Raw genomic sequence first — 18,782 nt, 5'->3', positions numbered from 1 at the left:
TATTATAGTGACACAAACGTTCAGAAATGTCTGTAAGCCAGTTTGCAGTAACTCACAATCCTCTTCTTTTATCCAGTTACATGTATTAGTTTACTTGAGGACACACTTTTCTAGCATATATTTTTAAGATGAGAATTATACTAAGCTTTGGAAGTGGAAGAATATTTCCTTCTGTTCTAGAGGACCTGAACATGTACAGAGTTTGTCTAATCTGTGTCTATCCCTCCGCCCCTCCCTCAATGGCGTGATTTCAAGGCTCACTGCCTGTTCACCACCTCCGTACTATGCAGTGTCATGACGAGATCTGTCTGCTTATTGGTGCTTTTGGCCCTGTGTCACCTTTACCCCAACTCAAAGCCACACCCCCTTTTAGGTCCTTCACAGTGTGTGTGTGTGTGTGTGTGTGTGTGTGTGTGTGTGTGTGTGTGTGTGTGTGTGTGTGTGTGTGTGTGTGTGTGTGTGTGTGTGTGTGAGTGTGTGAGAGAGAGACAGTAAAAGCTTTCATTACCTTGACTTTATGTGGACTATGGTCTGTCGGGCACTGTGAGGAGAAAGAATCTCTGACACAATACATATTACATATTACAACTATGGACCAGGGCTTGGTGAGAATGAATCTTTGCTTTATTTCCATTTTAATTGCTCCACTTTATTTATAGTTTTTTGTACCAGAAAGTAGGTGCTACATTCCTTGAGAACTCATTGATATGTTCTGCTATGTTCTTTAACAGTAATGTGGTATAAGTCCCTCATAATGTAAAATAAAATAGCACAATGTAAATGCACAGTAATGGGAAAACATTTCTTTTGTGCAGTGTGTCTACAGTGTGATTCGTCTTGCAGATAAATCCAGTGGTTGCTGCGGTTTGCGTGGTTGTGGTCACGGTGCTGTATTTCCTCTTGCGAGGCTCAGCGGGAGAGAAGAAGAAGAAGTTACCTGTCACCTTGCAGGACCCTATGGTCAAATATCCACTTCCGCTTTTAAACAAAGTGGTAGGCTGCCTGCAAACATATACACTTAACAAACATTTAAATGCTCACAGTGTTTACTGCAGCCTATCAGTACTGTATTAATCTAGTCACACAAGTTTATTTCATAGTACATAAAACATAGTATTTAAAAATACAACACAGAGAGGAACATTTTAGCCTTTCATTGGCTGCAGAAAAATGAGATCTACACTCACATCCATGCTCTAGTTTCTTCTCTCTTGTTTGTATCGGGGCTTCATTCACAACTGACATTAATAAAGCCTTGTATTTTGAGTGCACAGATTCATCCATCCATCCATCCATTTTCTACCGCTTATCCGGGGCCGGGTCGCGGGGGCAGTAGCCGAATCAGGGATACCCAGACTTCCTTCTCCCTGGACACTTCCTCCAGCTCTTCCGGGGGGACACCGAGGCAATCCCAGGCCAGCCGGGAGACATAGTCCCTCCAGCGTGTCCTGGGTCTTCCCCGGGGCCTCCTCCCGGTGGGACATGCCCGGAACACCTCCCCAGGAAGGCGCCCAGGAGGCATCTGAAACAGATGCCCGAGCCACCTCAGCTGGCTCCTCTCGATGTGGAGGAGCAGCGGCTCTACTCCGAGCTCCTCCCGGGTGACCGAGCTCCTCACCCTATCTCTAAGGGAGCGCCCAGCCACCCTGCGGAGTAAGCTCCTTTCAGCCGCTTGTATGCGCGTTCTCATTCTTTCGGTCATAACCCAGAGCTCATGACCATAGGTGAGAGTAGGAACGTAGATTGACCGGTAAATCGAGAGCTTCGCCTTCCGGCTCAGCTCCTTCTTCACCACAACGGACCGGTACACCGACCGCATTACTGCTGCCGATGCCCCGATCCGTCTGTCAATCTCACGTTCCGTCCTTCCCTCACTCGTGAACAAGACCCCGAGATACTTAAACTCCACCACTTGAGGCAGGATCTCTCCCCTGGCCTGGAGATGGCAAACCACCTTTTTCCGGTTGAGTACCATGGCCTCAGACTTGGAGGTGCTGATTCTCATCCTAGCCGCTTCACACTCGGTTGCAAACCGCCCCAGCGAACGCTGGAGATCCTGGCTCGATGGAGCCAACAGGACAACATCATCTGCAAAAAGCAGAGATGAAATCCTGTGGTCCCCGAACTGGACTCCCTCCGGCCCCCGGCTGCGCCTAGAAATTCTGTCCATAAAAGTAATGAACAGAACCGGTGACAAAGGGCAGCCCTTCCGGAGTCCAACGTGTACTGGGAACAGGTCTGACTTACTACCGGCAATGCGAACCAAGCTCCTGCTCCATTTGTACAGAGACCGGATAGCCCCCAGCTAAGAGCCCCGGACCCCATACTCCTGGAGCACCTCCCACAGGATGTCACGAGGGACCCGGTCGAATGCCTTCTCCAAGTCCACAAAACACATGTGGACTGGTTGGGCAAACTCCCATGAACCCTCGAGCACCCTCGAGAGTGTGTAGAGCTGGTCCAGTGTTCCACGTCCAGGACGGAAACCGCATTGTTCCTCCTGAATCCTAGGTTCCACCACCGGCCGGATCCTCCTCTCCAGCACCCTGGCATAGACCTTCCCCGGGAGGCTGAGGAGTGTGATCCCTCTGTAGTTGGAACACACCCTCCGGTCCCCTTTCTTAAAAAGAGGAACCACCACCCCGGTCTGCCAATCCAGGGGTACTTTCACCGAACGCCACGTGATGTTGCACAGGCGTGTCAGCCATGACAGCCCAACAACATCCAGAGACTTGAGGTACTCGGGACGGATCTCATCCACTCCCGGTGCTTTGCCACCGAGGAGCTGCCGAACTACCTCAGTGACTTCGGCTTGGGTGATGGATGGATCAGCCTCCGAATCCCCAGCCCCTGCTTCCCTTATGGAAGACGTGTTGACGGGATTGAGGAGATCCTCGAAGTATTCCTTCCACCGTCCGACAATATCCCCAGTCGAGGTCAGCAGCTCACCACTTCCACTGTAAACAGCGTTGGTAGAGCACTGCTTCCCCCTCCTGAGGCGCCGGACGGTTTGCCAGAATTTCTTCGGGGCCGACAGGTAGTCCTTCTCCATGGCCTCACCGAACTCCTCCCATACCCGAGTTTTTGCCTCCATCACCTCCTGGGCTGCAGCACGCTTGGCCCTGCGGTACCTGTCAGCTGCTTCGGAAGTCCCACAAGCCAACCAAGCTCGGTAGGACTCCTTCTTCAGCTTGACGGCATCCCTTACCTCCGGTGTCCACCACCGGGTTCGGGGATTGCCGCCACGACAGGCACCCGAAACCTTACAGCCACAGCTCCTAGCCGCCGCATCGACAATGGAGGTGGAAAACATGGTCCATTCGGACTCAATGTCCCCAGCCTCCCCCGGGATCTGGTAGAAACTCTCTCGGAGGTGTGAGTTAAAGACCCCTCTGACAGTGGGTTCGGCCAAACATTCCCACCAGACCCTCACAGTACGTTTGGGCCTGCCAAGTCTGTCCCGCTTCCTCCTCCGCCAGCGGATCCAACTCACCACCAGGTGGTGATCAGTTGACAGCTCTGCCCCTCTCTTCACCCGAGTGTCCAAGACATACGGCCGAATGTCAGATGACACGACTACAAAGTCGATCATTGACCTCCGGCCTAGGGTGTCCTGGTGCCATGTGCACTGATAGACACCCTTATGCTTGAACATGGTGTTCGTTATGGACAAACTGTGACTAGCACAGAAGTCCAACAACAGAACACCACTCGGGTTCGTATCGGGGAGGCCGTTCCTCCCAATCACGCCCCTCCAGGTTTCATTGTCGCTGCCCACGTAAGCGTTGAAGTCCCCCAACAGAATTATGGAGTCCCCGGTAGGAGCACCTTTCAGCACCCCCCCGAGAGACTCCAAAAAGGCCGGGTACTCAGCACTGTTGTTCGGCCCATAAGCCGAAACAACAGTGAGAGACCTATCCCCGACCCGAAGGCGCAGGGAAACGACCCTTTCACTCTGGGGGGAAAACTCCAACACGTTGCGGCTGAGCTGGCGAGCTATGAGCAACCCCACACCAGCTCGCCGCCGCTCACCGCGAGCAACTCCAGAGTAGAAGAGAGTCCAGCCCCTCTCAAGGAGCTGGGTTCCAGAGCCCAGGCTGTGCGTGGAGGTGAGCCCGACTATCTCTAGTCGGTACCGCTCAACCTCCCTCACAAGCTCAGGCTCCTTCCCCCCCAGTGAGGTGACATTCCATGTCCCTAGAGCTAGTTTCAGCATCCAGGGATCAGGTCGCCGAGGTCCCCGTCCTCGACCACTGCCCGATCCACTATGCACCGGCCCCTTATGGATCCTCCTGCGGGTGGTGGGTCCACAGAAGGACGGCCCCACGTCACTCTTTCGGGCTTTGCCCGGCTGGGCAAAAGCCCCCCATGGGGGGAGACCCAGCCACCAGGCGCTCGCCTACGAGCCCGAACCCCAGGCCTGGCTCCAGGGTGGGGCCCCGGCTTCGCCATGCCGGGCGACGTCACGGTCTTCAATTGTCGCTCCATAAGGGGTCACTGAAGTGCACTAGGAGTGCACAGATTGATTTCTTAAATTTTAACCATCAAAATCTGTTCATGTATCTTAGATACTCATTTCATATGTGAAAAACAGTATGTATAAAGCATGCTGGGGTTCCAGAGGGAGCTGTAGGACGTTTGATGACACTTGAATCAGAGTTTCTTGAGGCTGAAGAAGACTCCACGTTTGATAATTAAATCCTGGGCTTTGGAGTCAGAAAGAAGTGATATTACCATGTATAACACTCCTAAGGCTACATTAGCTGCTACTAACATAACACAACTGAATCTCTGATTGAGCCAGTGACAGCCAAGTGGTGTAATGGGTGATGTAGGTGCCAGGTTTTTATGTGGAAATAGAAAGTCTAGTATAAAAAAAGATGATATATTTGGTTCACAGTTTCAATCATGAGCCGTACAGTTGCAATGCTATATGGAAGCTGTTTTAGTAAGACATTTCTGTTTTAGGAAGGCATTGCTCTTAATCTGATATTTAGGGATTCTGAATGTATTATAATCTTTCTAAGAGAAAAATCTAAATCTGAAAAAATCCACACAACACATTTGAACTACTACAAAAAATAGTTCCTATAAAAGATGTTAATGGTGAGGACAGTGAGTTGTTTTTTTGTAACTTAGCCAAAATGATCTTTTAAGAACTATCAACACCTTCATTTCAGGTTTGGAAGAACGATACTAAATGTACTATTTGGTTTTGTCTTTTGTGTGTGTCTTTGTATAGGAAATCAGCCATGACACAAAGAAATTTCGGTTTGGTCTTCCAACTGGGGCTCATATTCTTGGGCTGCCAGTAGGTATGGGAACTCTCTCCCGCTGCATCATATTACTTGTAGTTGAAGCTCCAGCAGCTTTGGCTTTACACCTCCTGAGTGTTGAGTGTCCTTCTTTATATGATTCAAAGTGTCTTGAAATGTCCCAATACATAAAAATACAAATAGTGGCGGCTCCTGAGTGTAAGAAAACTGACACACATCAAAGGATCAGAGCTATTTGGGGGAAGTGTTAATATATAATAATTTATAAAATGTTTAAAATAATGTAATGTTTAAAAAAATCTGAGATCTGAGTAAAACATAGCAGAAGCACTTGAAAACAACATGGAGAGAGATTTCTTTTTGAACGAGCGGTTCAGTACAGTTTTTTGTAGTCACAACACAGCCCTTGTTGTGCCGTGCTTTTACCCACTCCTCCCTGCTCGTCTTCCCCTCCATGCTGTGCACCAGGTCAGCACGTGTACCTGTCAGCCAAGGTGAACGGCAGTCTGGTGGTCCGAGCCTATACTCCAGTCTCCAGTAATGAGGACCAGGGATATGTCGACCTTGTGGTAAAGGTAACTAACATTACTTCCTACAGCCCTAGTCCGGCTTATAGTTTACTGCAAAAGTTTTTGAAGGGGTGGGATGGCTCAAGTTGTTGTAGGTATCAGCTCCTTACTTTTTTTTACATTTATGACATTCTCACTGGTAGAGAAAATCAGAAGGCAATAGAAGTTCTAATAAGTGACTAACAATTGTGTAATTTTTCTGAAGGTGTACTACAGGAACCGACATCCCTCTTATCCTGAGGGAGGGAAGATGTCTCAGTACCTGGACAGCATGGCTATTGGGGACACCATTGATTTCAGAGGACCCAATGGACTGCTAGTGTATAATGGAAATGGTACGGTGTGTGCATTTGTGAAAAGACAAAAGAAAAATGCACTCTAAGTATTTGTACACAGTATGTACAGTATACATTTGCACTTTATGTACTTGTGGTGTGGTTGCCTTCTGTCACCAGCAGATGTCACTGTGGCACTATAATTCAGAAGTTTTTTTCTGGTAAAACACAAACTAATACTGAGACTTCCTATTTTTTAATCAGGCCAGTTCTCCATCCGACCAGATAAGAAGTCAGATCCTAAGGTTCGGAAGTTTAAGCATGTTGGGATGATCGCTGGTGGAACAGGTTTATTTACATTTCTGTTAATCTTAAGATTTATTATAATGTAGAAGAGGGGTCTCCAACCCTGGTCATTGAGCGCTACTGTCCTGCAGGTTTTCCAACTATCCCTGCCCTTCAAGTTTCTGATTGGCTAAACACACCTGATCCAGGTAATCAGCGATGGGTACATCAGGGATATCTGGAAAATAAGCAGGGCAGTAGTGCTTGGAGGTTTGGAGACCCCCGATACAGAATAATGCTTGTATTTTATACATGAGAAGATCGTCGACATTTTATTCCCCTGTATGAATCCTCCTTTGAGACTTTAGTGTATACTTTTCACCCCAGGTATCACTCCAATGCTGCAGTTAATTCGCAGGATCACAAGTGACCCTAGTGACAACACCAAGTGCTCCCTCATTTTTGCCAACCAGGTCAGTTTTAGTAAATAGGTGTCATATATTATTTTTGGAAAAAATCTTTCCTCCTGTCTTAATCTTAAAGAGAATTACTGTAAATAAATGGAACTTAATAACATCTTGCATTGATTTCCTCTGTCAGACTGAGAATGACATCCTCCTGAGAGAGGAACTGAAGGAGGTGAAGAAGAACCATCCTGACAAAGTTAATCTCTGGTTTACACTGGACAAACCTCCACAGGGTAAGGAAGAATTTCAGCAGCTGTGGACCAAACAACAGGGAGCTTCGTGTATTTCTGCTCATTCTGTATATATAGTCTGTACGGTATAGCTCGTCTTGTTTCCAGCTTTTCTTGTCAATATGTGTCATGAAACAAGACTGCAGGCAAGTATCAAGAAAAGCATCACACTGCAGTGACAGGAAAGTGAAGTCATGTCAAATCTTTGACAGATTGTTTGTCGTCAGAAATCACTCAAACTCATCACAAAATTCATTGTTAAATAGTTTTGCAGTGTAATTCTCTTAGGGTGCCACAGTAAATTTGATCTGTGTAATAACTAAGTTTAAAAATGCCTCACACTTAATGAGCAAAGAATAGCACGTGACAAAATTTATAAAATTTGCTTTCTAAAAGGATGAAAACATTACAGTTCTTACACTAGCCCACTGGTACAAACTTCATAATTAAACCAGGTGGATCACTTTGACTGAAAATCCGAGGTTTGTTGTAGAAAAAAAGAACTTTGGCATTGGAAAAAAAAACACATCAATAAAATCTGGTGAAAACATTTCCCATATTAGTGCAGTGCCATTTCAGCATTAGTGCAGTGCCTGGTTGTATGAGGCTGAATAGTTCTTAAAAAGCCCAGACTTTGGTTTCACTGCTGACTATCAAAAATGAGAAACTAAATAAAACCTTAGCTGGAGGAAAATCTGTGCAGGCTGAGGAGAGAGATGGCTCTAATAATGTGCTGCAAGTAGCTTAGCAAAATGCTTATGTCTTCCTTTGCATAATCCTTAAAGTGAGTAGAACTTAAAGAGCATGATATTGTTATATAATATCTGTTGTGAAGGCCTTGAAAGGTGCTTGTCTATCCTGTGCGTCTTCATTAGTTCCACGCAAAAATGAAACACATCATCCCTTGATTATTATTCATTTGAAGAGGTGTACTTGCAGGTAGCAGGGTCATTACTTGGTTTTCTTGGAAGAAATGATGACTGTTATCAGTGACTTCACTGATACTGACAGCTGAAAGATTTATCTTTCCCTAGAGGTAAAAAAACTGAGATGAGAAGAATCTATGCTGACCCTCCCCTCCATATACGTCCCAGAGAGACTGACACAAAATAATAGAAAGAAGTGCATAGCATTTAGAGAGGAAGTGGAAATTTGAATCAAAGACAGGCTTCTCTGGTGAATAAGGCCTTTTAATTTTATCCATTTTAACTATAAGTATCTAAAAATCTGTTTCTCTTTTGTCTTGTTCTCCAGATTGGAGCTACAGTTCAGGATTTGTGACCTATGATATGATCAAGGACCACATCCCTGCTCCATCCAAGGATGTTCTTATTGTCCTATGTGGTCCTCCACCAATGATCCAGAGTGCCTGTCTGCCAAATCTGGACAAGCTGGGACACAAAACAGAAAACATCTTCTCATACTGATATTCTCGTCACCTGCTGCTTTGTTGTAATTGTCATCACTGTAATCATTCAGTCAAAATTCACTGGTGATGGTCTAATGATGTCCAACACTGCCAACAACTGTACTGTATTATCAATGATACTGCTAACTCTGCTTTGTAGTTAATATTTTCCATAGCAGTGACAACATACTACATCATCCACATGTAAATCTGTGCCATAAAATTAATTAATCCTAACTGTTATTGAAATGTCCCAGTAACATTGCAATGAATTTTGCAAGGCACTTGTGTCCTGTTATTTACAGTATGCAATCAAATTGCCTATCTCTGATTACCTTTCATAAACGATAGCAGTCAGTTTTGACATGAAAGTTTTTACATTTGTTTGAAAAAAGACAAATGAAAGTATAGTATGTTTAGCCTAAATGAAAGCACTAACATATTGCAGTTTTACAGCTGTTTTACTTCCTACAAGTCTTTGTGAATTGCTGAATTGCATATTGTAGACTGTAAAACCAGGAACACCAGAGAAAAACCACACTTTGATTTTAAAAATCACTGTTAATTTACTTTTACAAATGAGACTTTAAGATGTAGTGTTTCGTCAGGTATAGTTGAAAGCTCCAGAAGAAAGCAGTAACTGGACCTGGAGGGTCGTGTTTGTCAGTACGATAGATTTTTGGTGGGGCATTCAGGACCTGAAATCTAGATTTCCGACAGCCCGCGAAGGCGTCATCGGATAATGGGCGTGGTTGTCCTCAGTAACAACATGTCGGCTTAGGAGTTTCTCCCAAAACTTCACGCTCAATATTTAGTAAGTTTGGAGCTAAAGGAGGAGGCGCTGGGAGGAGTATGCTGTGCGAGGGTAGCGCAGACTTAGTCGAGCCTTTTCACGGCAGTTTAGTTTGTAGAATTATAGTTTTAGTCGTATTTATTAGCACAAGGTTCACTGGCTCTGACTGTGAAGGAGTCCGTCCAGAGAGATGTCTCGTCTGGGGTCCAGGGCTCAGCCCCGACACAGTCTTACCGGCCCGCTACTTCTTCATTCAGGCGGTCAATTCAAAAGGAGAAAACCTCACCGTGTCCCCAGGTAGGTGGCTGAACTGTCAGCATCATCATTAGCCTACAGACCCGTTTCGGGCCCGCTTCAGTCTTCTTGTACAACCTAGAGTTAAAGAAACTGGGTTAAATTTGCATGCGTGCATGAAGACAGCGAATAGGTCCCCGGTGTCAGAGAAATGCCCCTCACATGTGCTGTGCAGGTAATGACACGTTCAAAGTGAAGATAAGCGCGCTGGACAAAAAGGAGTACATCCGAGTCCACGTCCCTCCACCCCTGGACAGACGAGACGGGTCCTTCCTGGTGAGGTACCGGCTTTACAACACGGCGCTGATGGGGCTCAAGTTGGAAGTCTTGCACCACGACGCTGCTGTTGCTGCGTCCCCCTACACCATCCAAGGTCTGTGTGGTGTCATGCGTTAATATACACATTGCAGGTTCACTAGTTGTTGTTACAGTGGCAAGATGAAGTCTGAAAAATTATTTAGTCTCAAATTATGGTCAGATCTTCATATTAGTTACAAAGTGAGTGTCTGTAAGTGGAGGCCATTGAGTCACGTGGGTATTCTCTCTGTATAAGCTTTGTGGGCTTGTGTGTCAATGCAGAGATAGGAAGTAAAAAAAAAAGTAATAACTGAAGGCTGAAAGGACTCACTGGAGCTGGTCAACAGCTCTGTTCGTGGGTCTACCACGCACAAATCATGATGCATGGCTGCACGGTGATTTGCATATTGCTGAGGCTATCCCTACATTTTTGTAAAGCCTCTTTGCGCCTGTTATGGCCAATCCTATTCAGATGAAAATGCCGGCATTCTTAGAAAAGGCTTATTTGTGATTATGTTTCAGATATGTCTCCTCATCTCTCCTCAATAAAGCACACCCCATGCTTAGAGAGAAATTGTGCAGCATGCTTCCATACTAAGTTAGAAATGTTGCTACTGTTTGACATACACCGAAATATGTTTCTGTGGTCAACCTTATTATGAGTACGTGTACAGAGGTCTAATGGTAAGTTATTAACACCAGCTGCCATGATACATGTTTTATTTTCAAAATATATGTGATGCAGGGTAGATAAACAAATGTCACAACGTCTTGACCTGTAACTGCAGTGAGAAGTGAAGTGCTGTTGTCTGATCCTCAGTGTTATTTTTAATGCTCAGGTCCAGTCTACCATGAATACTGTGACTGTCCCGAACCTGATGCCTCTGTTTGGCAGAGCACCATGCAGTGTCCTGCTGAAGAGCCTCAGATTCTGGAGGACTTTAAAAGTTTTCCCACAGTCAACCTGCAGCGCCTCAGAGAGGAAGTGCCTCACCGATTCGCTAACAGAGGAGGTCTCATTCACTATGTTATCACCAACAACCAGCTGTATCGCCGCACACTGGGAAAATACACAGACTTCAAGATGTTCTCTGATGAAATGCTGCTGTCTCTAACAAGGAAGGTGTGTGTGTTGAAGGAACATAGCAGTATTTGTGCATGTTTTTGCCCCACTTACTATATGCAATGTCTTAATATCACTGCCAATAATTTGCTGTCGTAGGTGAGGGTGCCTGATGTGGAGTTCTACATAAATGTTGGTGACTGGCCATTGGAGACAAGGACGGTAGATGCAGTTCCAATCTTGTCGTGGTGCGGCTCTACAGACACACGGGACATTGTCCTCCCTACTTATGAAGTAACACACTCCACCCTGGAGACCTTGAGAGGTGTCACCATTGACCTGCTGTCTGTCCAGGGAAACACAGGTATCAAAGATACACTCTCTATGGAGCTTTTATTAGGCCCACTGTAACAGTAATATTGTATAACGTGTCCATTACTTATTTACCAACCAGGTTCCTGAAGATATTTTGGTTGGACTGGGGGAGGTGACTAAGGTTTCTCTAGTTATAAAGACATCTACTTTAGAAAAATTGTCTTTCATGTGGAAATGCTTTTTTTTTTTTGTTAAGGCCAGGGAAAGCTGGCCTAGCCCAAAATTTCAGCTCTTTCCTAAAGATTTTAATCTTTTAAGAATTATATGAAACTCTAATGAGTTAATTAAATCAACCTATTTTGATCTAATCAGGGCTTTATTTAGATTTTATCTTAGGTTACTCTAGAGTTCATTTAGAATTTAGAATTAATCTAATTTATCTGGACTATCTGGATTTTGTCAATTGAGGTTTAATTAAAAAATAATCCAAACAAAATTTAAATCTAATAAATTTTAATTTCATTTATTAAATTAAGTTTATTTATTATAATCATTCTTTGGATTTGGATCTCACTCTTTCCTAGCAATCCAAAGAATCTCAGAAAACCCCCGGCAGATCATCACATGCCTGGACCCTAACAAAAAAACTCTAAAAGTAGCATATATGCTAAATAATATTTACATTAACACAAGAAAAGAATTTTTCCAAGTCCTCTTTTTATCCAGAATAACAACAGTAAGTGCTGAGCAAAAACTGAGGATCCTGGGGGCGACTGTAGGACCAGAAACGACCAACATCTGGGCACTCACAGGTTGATGTCAAGACTCTAAAAGATAGTGGCATCTCTTAAAATAACAATTTTTTTTAATTTACAGGAAAGAGACCCAGGTCCTTGTGTATTTTTTGGCTCTCTCTGAAAAGAAAAAGTTACACAGGTACTAAGCATTTAAAATAATCAATCAGAATGTACAGGGTTTAGGTTTTACAAAACAAGGAACAGGTAAAAATTTGAAATTATGGTTAGCTCTGGAGGAGACAGACCCTAGACAGCCAGAACCTTGGGTCCCCTAGAGAGAGCCCCTTAAATCTCAAAATCAGGGTTTTTTAATAAGAACCTTAAGCCCAAGCACGTAGAGTGGGGCCTGGTGAACACTGCCAAAATCCTCAACCTGGGCTGGTTCATACTAGTTTTTCTGCTTATGACCTTCCGGACAACTGTCTATGCATGCAATGCATAGCCTGACATCTTGCTGCATGTGCATGCAAGCTCAGCCAAATATAGCTGTGTTCCTGTTACTTTGTGTGGTTTGTACAAAGCGGTGAAAAGTTTCCAGTATATTTTAAATGTGAGCTTAAAGTTTCAGTTCAGTTCAACAGAACCTTTAACTGCAATACATTATCGGTTTATACTTTTCTATTCAACTGTTTTCTCCTTTTCTATCAGGACATTTTCAGAGAGATTTTTACTCAACTTAACATCCTATTCTTAATATCCTTAATATGTAAAGAATGCCCACCTCTTTCAACAAACAAACAACGTAACAAGTTCTGTCAGTGACTTTTATCTCTAAGACACTTGACACTTCATAAAGTTCGTACCCATACTGTGAATGAAGCTGTGAACTTCTCAAATGATCTAGAAGCTCCTGACTAAGGTCAACCTACTGTGGCCGTCTGTACTGATTTATGAACAGCTTTTAATCTTATAGACCATAATTTTAAGGAAAACATAGAAAGACCTACACTGGTTAGAACTGATTTGTTAATTACTTATAGCCCCATTTTCAACCAAGTTGTACATGGAGCTAAGGAGCCCCAGGAGCTTGTCTCAGTCAGGAATTGATAAAACTGGCTTTAATTTTATTAGCTTTCCTTCTCATGTTTTAACTCTCCACAAAGGGTCTCCACAGGGCTCAGTTCTGGGCCCTTATAAAGTACATGATCCTGGTGAGATTTTTTTCAAATGCAACCTGTTGTTATGTGGTGAATACAGCCTAAAATTTGTTCATTTGGTGAAAACTTACCTATAACCAAAGCCTCTGTTGCTGTCAGGACTCCCTGCTCTTGTCTTGAGCTGAGGTAAGTACATTTGTAAAGTGTATGGTTTTAGTTCTTTCTTGTGAAAGACAGTGTTATTAATGTGTTTTAGTTGACTTTCAGGATTTTACAATCCATTTAAACCTTAGGATAAATAAGATAACTTTTCTTGGCTATCCAAGAATTCTCTGTAAATGTTGACAGATAAACCTGTATTGCTTTCTGATTTTCTCACAGCCGTATTTGCAGTCATCACTTGTGTATGTTCAGTTTATTCTCTGACCGGTTTTGCTTATAGTCAGACAACCGTGAGAATAAAACCCCAGAAGTTTATAAATTCAAATTAACTAATGAGTCATGAGCTGTAGCCACCCTTACTCCAGGCTTAGTGTTGAATCCTGACAAATAATAGTTTCTGTAACTTTTATGAGCGTTTTTGAAGGTGTTGAATTGATCTAGAGTGAAATGTTGTTATCCTCTTACTGACAGTTTGGGCATTTTAAGTCTTCATTATGTTCACACTCCTTGGTGGGCTATGTACACCAGTGTTAGTTAAATATACATTTTTTTTTTATATCTGTGTTATTTGTTCCATTCCTTCACTTGGCACACTCTTTATGCCTTGTATCATTATGTTTCCTCTATTTTTGGTAATGTCAACTTCACCTTCTTCCAGGGCCTGTGTGGGCTAACAAAACAGATCGTGCGTTTTTCCGTGGCCGAGACAGTCGAGATGAACGTCTTCAACTGGTTTCTCTGTCCAGGGAAAACTCTGAGCTGCTGGACGCTGGCATCACAGGATGGTTCTTCTTCAGAGACAGGGAAAAACATATAGGCAAAGTACCACTTGTTGGATTCTTTGAATTCTTCAAGGTGAGGAGGAAAAATATATAAATAATATAAAAAAATTGTTATAAAATAAATTAAAGTGATGATGTGCAGGTACTGTTTCCTTTATTTCATTTAATACCATTGTGTTTTTGCTACTTTCATCTGTGGTTGATGTGATTTCTTCTTTATAGTCACAATTAACTTAAGAACATTGGCTTTTCCTTTCTTTTAGTACAAATACCAAGTGAACATGGATGGAACAGTGGCAGCATATCGTTTTCCTTACCTCATGCTTGGCAGCAGTCTGGTCCTGAAGCAGGACTCCCAGTATTATGAACATTTCTATAGCCATCTAAAGGCAGGCACTCACTATGTGCCTGTGAAGAAAAACCTGTCAGACCTTTTAGAGAAAATCAAATGGGCCAAAGAGAATGATGCTAAAGCACAAGAGATCGCCAGGGCAGGCCAGGTATTTGCCAGAAAGCTGCTGCAGCCCAGCAGACTCTACTGTTACTACTACAAAGTATTGCACATGTACTCAGAGCGGCAGACAGGACAGCCAACACGACTCTCAGACATGGAGCTGGTGCCTCAGCCAGATGATCACACTGCAATGTGCACATGTAGGCATAGTAGCCACAAAGAAGAAACGAACCAAAAAGAAGAACTATGATGGAATCTGTTTTTAGTCTTTAATTGTTGTCATGTATTTCTTGGAGCCTTTCCTGGCAAAAAAATAGGGAAGATACTATAATGTGTAATGCTAGCAAGAAGTTTGAATTTCAGTTTACTATTAAACATTACTATTGTAATTGCTTTTATTTTGGAGAGTAAAGGAAGCTGTGGGAACGATTTACAGTACAAACCTAGTTGTCAGTCATTTCTAGATGAAGCTGCAGGAAAAATTATGATTTTTTTTTTTTTTTACTCCTGTATGTTAGCTGTGCAAGATGTAACTTCTGCTTTGTAAATGTTCCTAAATGTCTTAAATAGTTCTAGATTACATTATATTTGATTAGATTACACTTTATTGATCCCTGGCAGGGAACTTCTGTTACAGCAGCAGTAATGATGAAAAATATGTACAAGTCTGTGAGAATAAAGGAGTAAGGCCAGTCAGATGTCAGTGTCGGATGGTGTCTCTGCAAACATGAATAGAGAGTGACGGTGACAAATTTAGTGATTTGAGATTGATTGAGTTTAATAACAGCAAGCTGATGGTGTATAATAAAAATACAGATTCTAGATGACAAATTTTTTATTGATGGGTATTTTGTAATTATAACAAACACAAGCCCAGGTATTTTTATAATGATATAGTACAATAGACACAGTTGATCCTATAGTAGCTTAATTGAACAACAAGCAATCTTTGTTTCAACCTTTGTCAAAGCTAAAACACAGTTTGTTTTTTTTCTAAAGCAGTTGACTACTACAACTGTGCCAGCAGCTCGTGAGACTGTACCTTAACATGCCTACATTGATAATGTATAATGCTTCTGTTTCGCATGTATCATGTTTACCATGTTCTTCTTAGGTTCCTGTGTTAGCATGCTAACATTTGCCAATTACAGGCTGCTGTGAGCGCAATTTGTAAAAGAAAATTCCACCAGCTGGGACAATAAATACTTGTACTTGTGCACAACTAAAAGTGGTGTGCACTACCTAAATCATTATCTGGTATAATTTATAGCTACTTTTTTTTTTTTTCTTTGTTGAGTTAGTACTCGGACACACTGCTCTTTGTTTATTTGACCTAGTATTTTGCAGGTACTGTGTTTCAAAGTTAGCCTGATGCAAGGTTTTTGACATTGTTGCCCACAAGTCAGAAGAATCTAGTATTTTATAAAAATGTAAAACAATATGTGCTTCACTAGTGATCTTTGATAATATATTTTTAATAGTGGATTTTTTATACTGGTGTACTATCATAATGGCATTAAAACGATATTATAACCGATAATAGGTTTTCTAGCCCTCTCCATGTTATTTATTTTTTCTTGAGAACATATTTTCTATGTCATTGTGTTGGTGTCTCTAAATTACATCATTCATAACTACTGCACCTAAAACTAAATACGCTACATGCACACTCTTTACACAAATACTTCACTCAGCGTTCATTTCTACCCACTGTGATTTAAGAAAACATTTATAGATAACAAGAAATTCACCTCAAACAGTACTTATCAAGTCCTTTTGGGAAAACAAAATAATTTTTCTCAAGCTGCTTTGTGTTAATATGCAAAACACCACACCAAAGGCAGCCTTGGCCTAGCTCAAATTTATATGTCCAAACATACAAAAACACAGATCCTGTTGCAAGTCTGTAATTTCTTTTTGGTGGTTCTGGTTGACTGTCTTAGAACTTTAAAGAGCAGATGGCCATTTTCTGAGGATGTTTTGAGGGGCTGCCTATACTTACTTTTTAACTTATGAAATGAAAATGAAAACTTCCCCCTTTGTATTGTAGTTTATATACTGAATATCTCAAAGAAAACTTATTAAAGCGCTTCTTTTCTATAACACACATTTACACACTGCTGGGGCCTAACTAACGTTCCAGTTACTCCTAATATTTGAACACTATGTTATTTTAGAAATGGGCAAACAGAAATTACTTTTTAAGATAGCATGTAACTGCAGCATGTTTGTTCTTTTGTTTAAAACAGGGATCACCAACCCTGGTCCTTGAGATCTACTGTCTTGCATTTTATATATCTTTTATATATGTTTTTTATACTATATTTGCCCTTCCTGTTCCTGTTTGGCTGAACACACCTGATCTAGGTAATCAGCAGTGGGCAGGAATAGATAGAAAACAAGCAGGACAATGTCTCCTAAGGAACATAGGTTGCTGATCACTGTTTTAAATCATGTTCTAATGTATTTTTGGATCAAGCTATTAGGACAGAACAGACTCTTAAGCAGCAGAAAACTCTACAAGTGAACTGACATATTTGTAAGGCGCAGCATGAAAAAACTCATATGGGTTTAAAATAATCAATTTTCTATCAAAGGCCTGATACTTTATCAAGCTCAACAATTTAGTAAGACTCTCAGGATACACATCATCCACATAGTGTGGATTACTGTGTTCTTGTAGTTATGAGCCTCTGGTTCAGCTGAATTTAATCATGAGCGTGAGTGGATCCTGTTCTTTCTTGGTGATCATAGCCTGCATCATTCCTGAAGGTGTATGAAGATACCTTGAACCTTTGAAGAAATTCTCGATAAATCCTCTGTCAATCTTGTTGCACTTGCCGATAGCAGCCTCAAAGTTGTTGCTGAGGACACCGTAGATATTCCCCTTGTCGCTTTTCTTGCCAAAGAACAGGAACAGGGCATAGCAGTCCTTGCCGACAGAGGTGCAGAAGTCCACAAGCTTCTCATACATGTTCTTGTTGCTGGACTCTTGCTGGGCCATCTGGACGGTCTCACTGTAGACATCTGGGGTGACACCATTCTCCTCTGCGTTCTCCTTCTCCTGGAGGTGTAGGACCTGCACGGCAATCTGGATCCGAGGGTTCTTGGTAGGCTTCTCCAACACAGCCCAGACCCAGTCAGCCCCCAAAAGGATTCGTTGCTCAGGCGTCATGACCGTGCAGTTGAAGGTGTCCGTCAGGTTGAGGCTAACACTCTGGGAGATGTAAGTCATCAGGAAGATCTGTGGGAAGACAACAAACAAGTATAAAACAATTTCAGTTTTTCAGTTTATTAGTGATCAGGTCAGATTAATGGTAATACTTAGATCATTGATCAAGGTACCTGGGTGAGCACTTCAGGGCTCGGGTGGAACTTTTCCTCCGGGTCCTTGAAAAGTAGGTACTCCTGGGTCCTGGATGAGGCAGCAGAGATGCAGTCATTGAATAGAGGTATGAAATCATTGGGCTTGGCAAGAGGGGGTTTCCTCAGTGTTGAGAAGATGCTTGGTCGAGGGGTCAAGTTATGATCGGAGGAAGTTTGGAAGGAGGAGCTGCGCTTCAAAGCAGATAAAAAGTTGGTGTTCTGGAAGGGGTTAGAAGTACGTCTGCTGGTGTTCTCGTCCATGGTCAGAGGGTGGTCTCCCTGATACACTGGAAACAAAATTTGTAGGATTAGAAGAGAATAGACTGTAATCTGAAATGAACATTTGGTCAGTAGAATTGTCAGTGTATCAGTGTTTTCCTACCATATGGTACCTTTGTTTCTTTCATTTACCAGTGAATAAATTGTTTCCCAATCAACATCTTCCCTCCACTAATACAGTAATAATAGGGTGGTCTGTGATGTTTAAAAAAACTCAAAAAGTACTCACCAGGATGGTTCTGGAAGTTTTTGCAGTTCCAAGTTCACTATCTGTCCTCTGCTCCTGTCTGCTGCCCTGCTGAGATACACAGTGTCTGTCTGTGTGTGTGTGTGCTGCTGTAGCTGAAGCTTGTTCTTCGCTGTCCTGACGTGTACAGAAACTTCAGTAGAGTAAAAAGGATTTTCTATCCCAGGTCTTGATGGGAAGTTCTTCCAGCAGTGTTAGCCGGGCGTGGTGTTTGTAACTTGTTAAATTTTAGGTAAGTCAACAAAAGACTCATCTTACCAGTTAACTGGCAGCAGCAGCTTGAGCACTAGGGTAAGCCTGAAGGGTTGATGGGTAAACAATATCTC

The 18,782-nt window shown here is 42.7% G+C and overlaps 3 protein-coding genes across 3 annotated transcripts; 2 read left to right on the top strand and 1 right to left on the bottom strand.

Annotated features, from left to right (window-relative positions):
- Positions 1-483: 483 nt before the first annotated feature.
- cyb5r2 (cytochrome b5 reductase 2) lies at positions 484-8,753 on the top strand. The gene is made up of 9 exons (XM_026311589.1): positions 484-605; positions 844-993; positions 5,243-5,315; positions 5,745-5,851; positions 6,051-6,180; positions 6,385-6,468; positions 6,793-6,878; positions 7,006-7,105; positions 8,357-8,753. The coding sequence occupies exons 1-9, from the start codon at positions 591-593 to the stop codon at positions 8,527-8,529; spliced, it is 918 nt and encodes a 305-aa protein (XP_026167374.1). The 5' UTR covers positions 484-590; the 3' UTR covers positions 8,530-8,753.
- Positions 8,754-9,261: 508 nt separating this feature from the next.
- Positions 9,262-14,861, top strand: poglut3 (protein O-glucosyltransferase 3). Its single transcript, XM_026312277.1, has 6 exons — positions 9,262-9,600; positions 9,773-9,970; positions 10,734-11,017; positions 11,117-11,321; positions 13,987-14,183; positions 14,374-14,861. The coding sequence occupies exons 1-6, from the start codon at positions 9,363-9,365 to the stop codon at positions 14,812-14,814; spliced, it is 1,563 nt and encodes a 520-aa protein (XP_026168062.1). The 5' UTR covers positions 9,262-9,362; the 3' UTR covers positions 14,815-14,861.
- Positions 14,862-15,387: 526 nt separating this feature from the next.
- Positions 15,388-18,702, bottom strand: rep15 (RAB15 effector protein). The gene is made up of 3 exons (XM_026312278.2): positions 18,439-18,702; positions 17,910-18,217; positions 15,388-17,808 (listed from the first exon to the last, which is right to left on the bottom strand). Exons 2-3 carry the CDS (start codon positions 18,189-18,191, stop codon positions 17,263-17,265), a joined length of 828 nt encoding a protein of 275 aa, XP_026168063.1. The 5' UTR covers positions 18,192-18,217; positions 18,439-18,702; the 3' UTR covers positions 15,388-17,262.
- Positions 18,703-18,782: the final 80 nt, after the last annotated feature.

This window comes from Mastacembelus armatus, chromosome 6 (assembly GCF_900324485.2).
Source record: "Mastacembelus armatus chromosome 6, fMasArm1.2, whole genome shotgun sequence".
In the NCBI taxonomy this organism is placed as follows: Eukaryota; Metazoa; Chordata; class Actinopteri; order Synbranchiformes; family Mastacembelidae; genus Mastacembelus; species Mastacembelus armatus.
Note: the sequence above shows the minus strand (reverse complement) of the source record. Positions and strands in the feature narration are given on the sequence as shown.

What these genes read in the sequence shown, in the direction of transcription:
- cyb5r2 (XM_026311589.1), top strand. An exon ending in GCTAGTGTATAATGGAAATG is followed by an intron (nt 6,181 to 6,384) that starts GTACGGTGTGTG and finishes TTTTTTAATCAG; the next exon opens with GCCAGTTCTCCATCCGACCA. An exon ending in ACTGGACAAACCTCCACAGG is followed by an intron (nt 7,106 to 8,356) that starts GTAAGGAAGAAT and finishes CTTGTTCTCCAG; the next exon opens with ATTGGAGCTACAGTTCAGGA.
- poglut3 (XM_026312277.1), top strand. Translation starts at nt 9,363, where the DNA reads ATGCTGTGCGAGGGTAGCGCAGACTTAGTCGAGCCTTTTCACGGCAGT. An exon ending in GTCCCCCTACACCATCCAAG is followed by an intron (nt 9,971 to 10,733) that starts GTCTGTGTGGTG and finishes TTTAATGCTCAG; the next exon opens with GTCCAGTCTACCATGAATAC. An exon ending in TGCTGTCTCTAACAAGGAAG is followed by an intron (nt 11,018 to 11,116) that starts GTGTGTGTGTTG and finishes TTGCTGTCGTAG; the next exon opens with GTGAGGGTGCCTGATGTGGA.
- rep15 (XM_026312278.2), bottom strand. Translation starts at nt 18,191, where the DNA reads ATGGACGAGAACACCAGCAGACGTACTTCTAACCCCTTCCAGAACACC. An exon ending in GCCCTGAAGTGCTCACCCAG is followed by an intron (nt 17,809 to 17,909) that starts GTACCTTGATCA and finishes GTCTTCCCACAG; the next exon opens with ATCTTCCTGATGACTTACAT.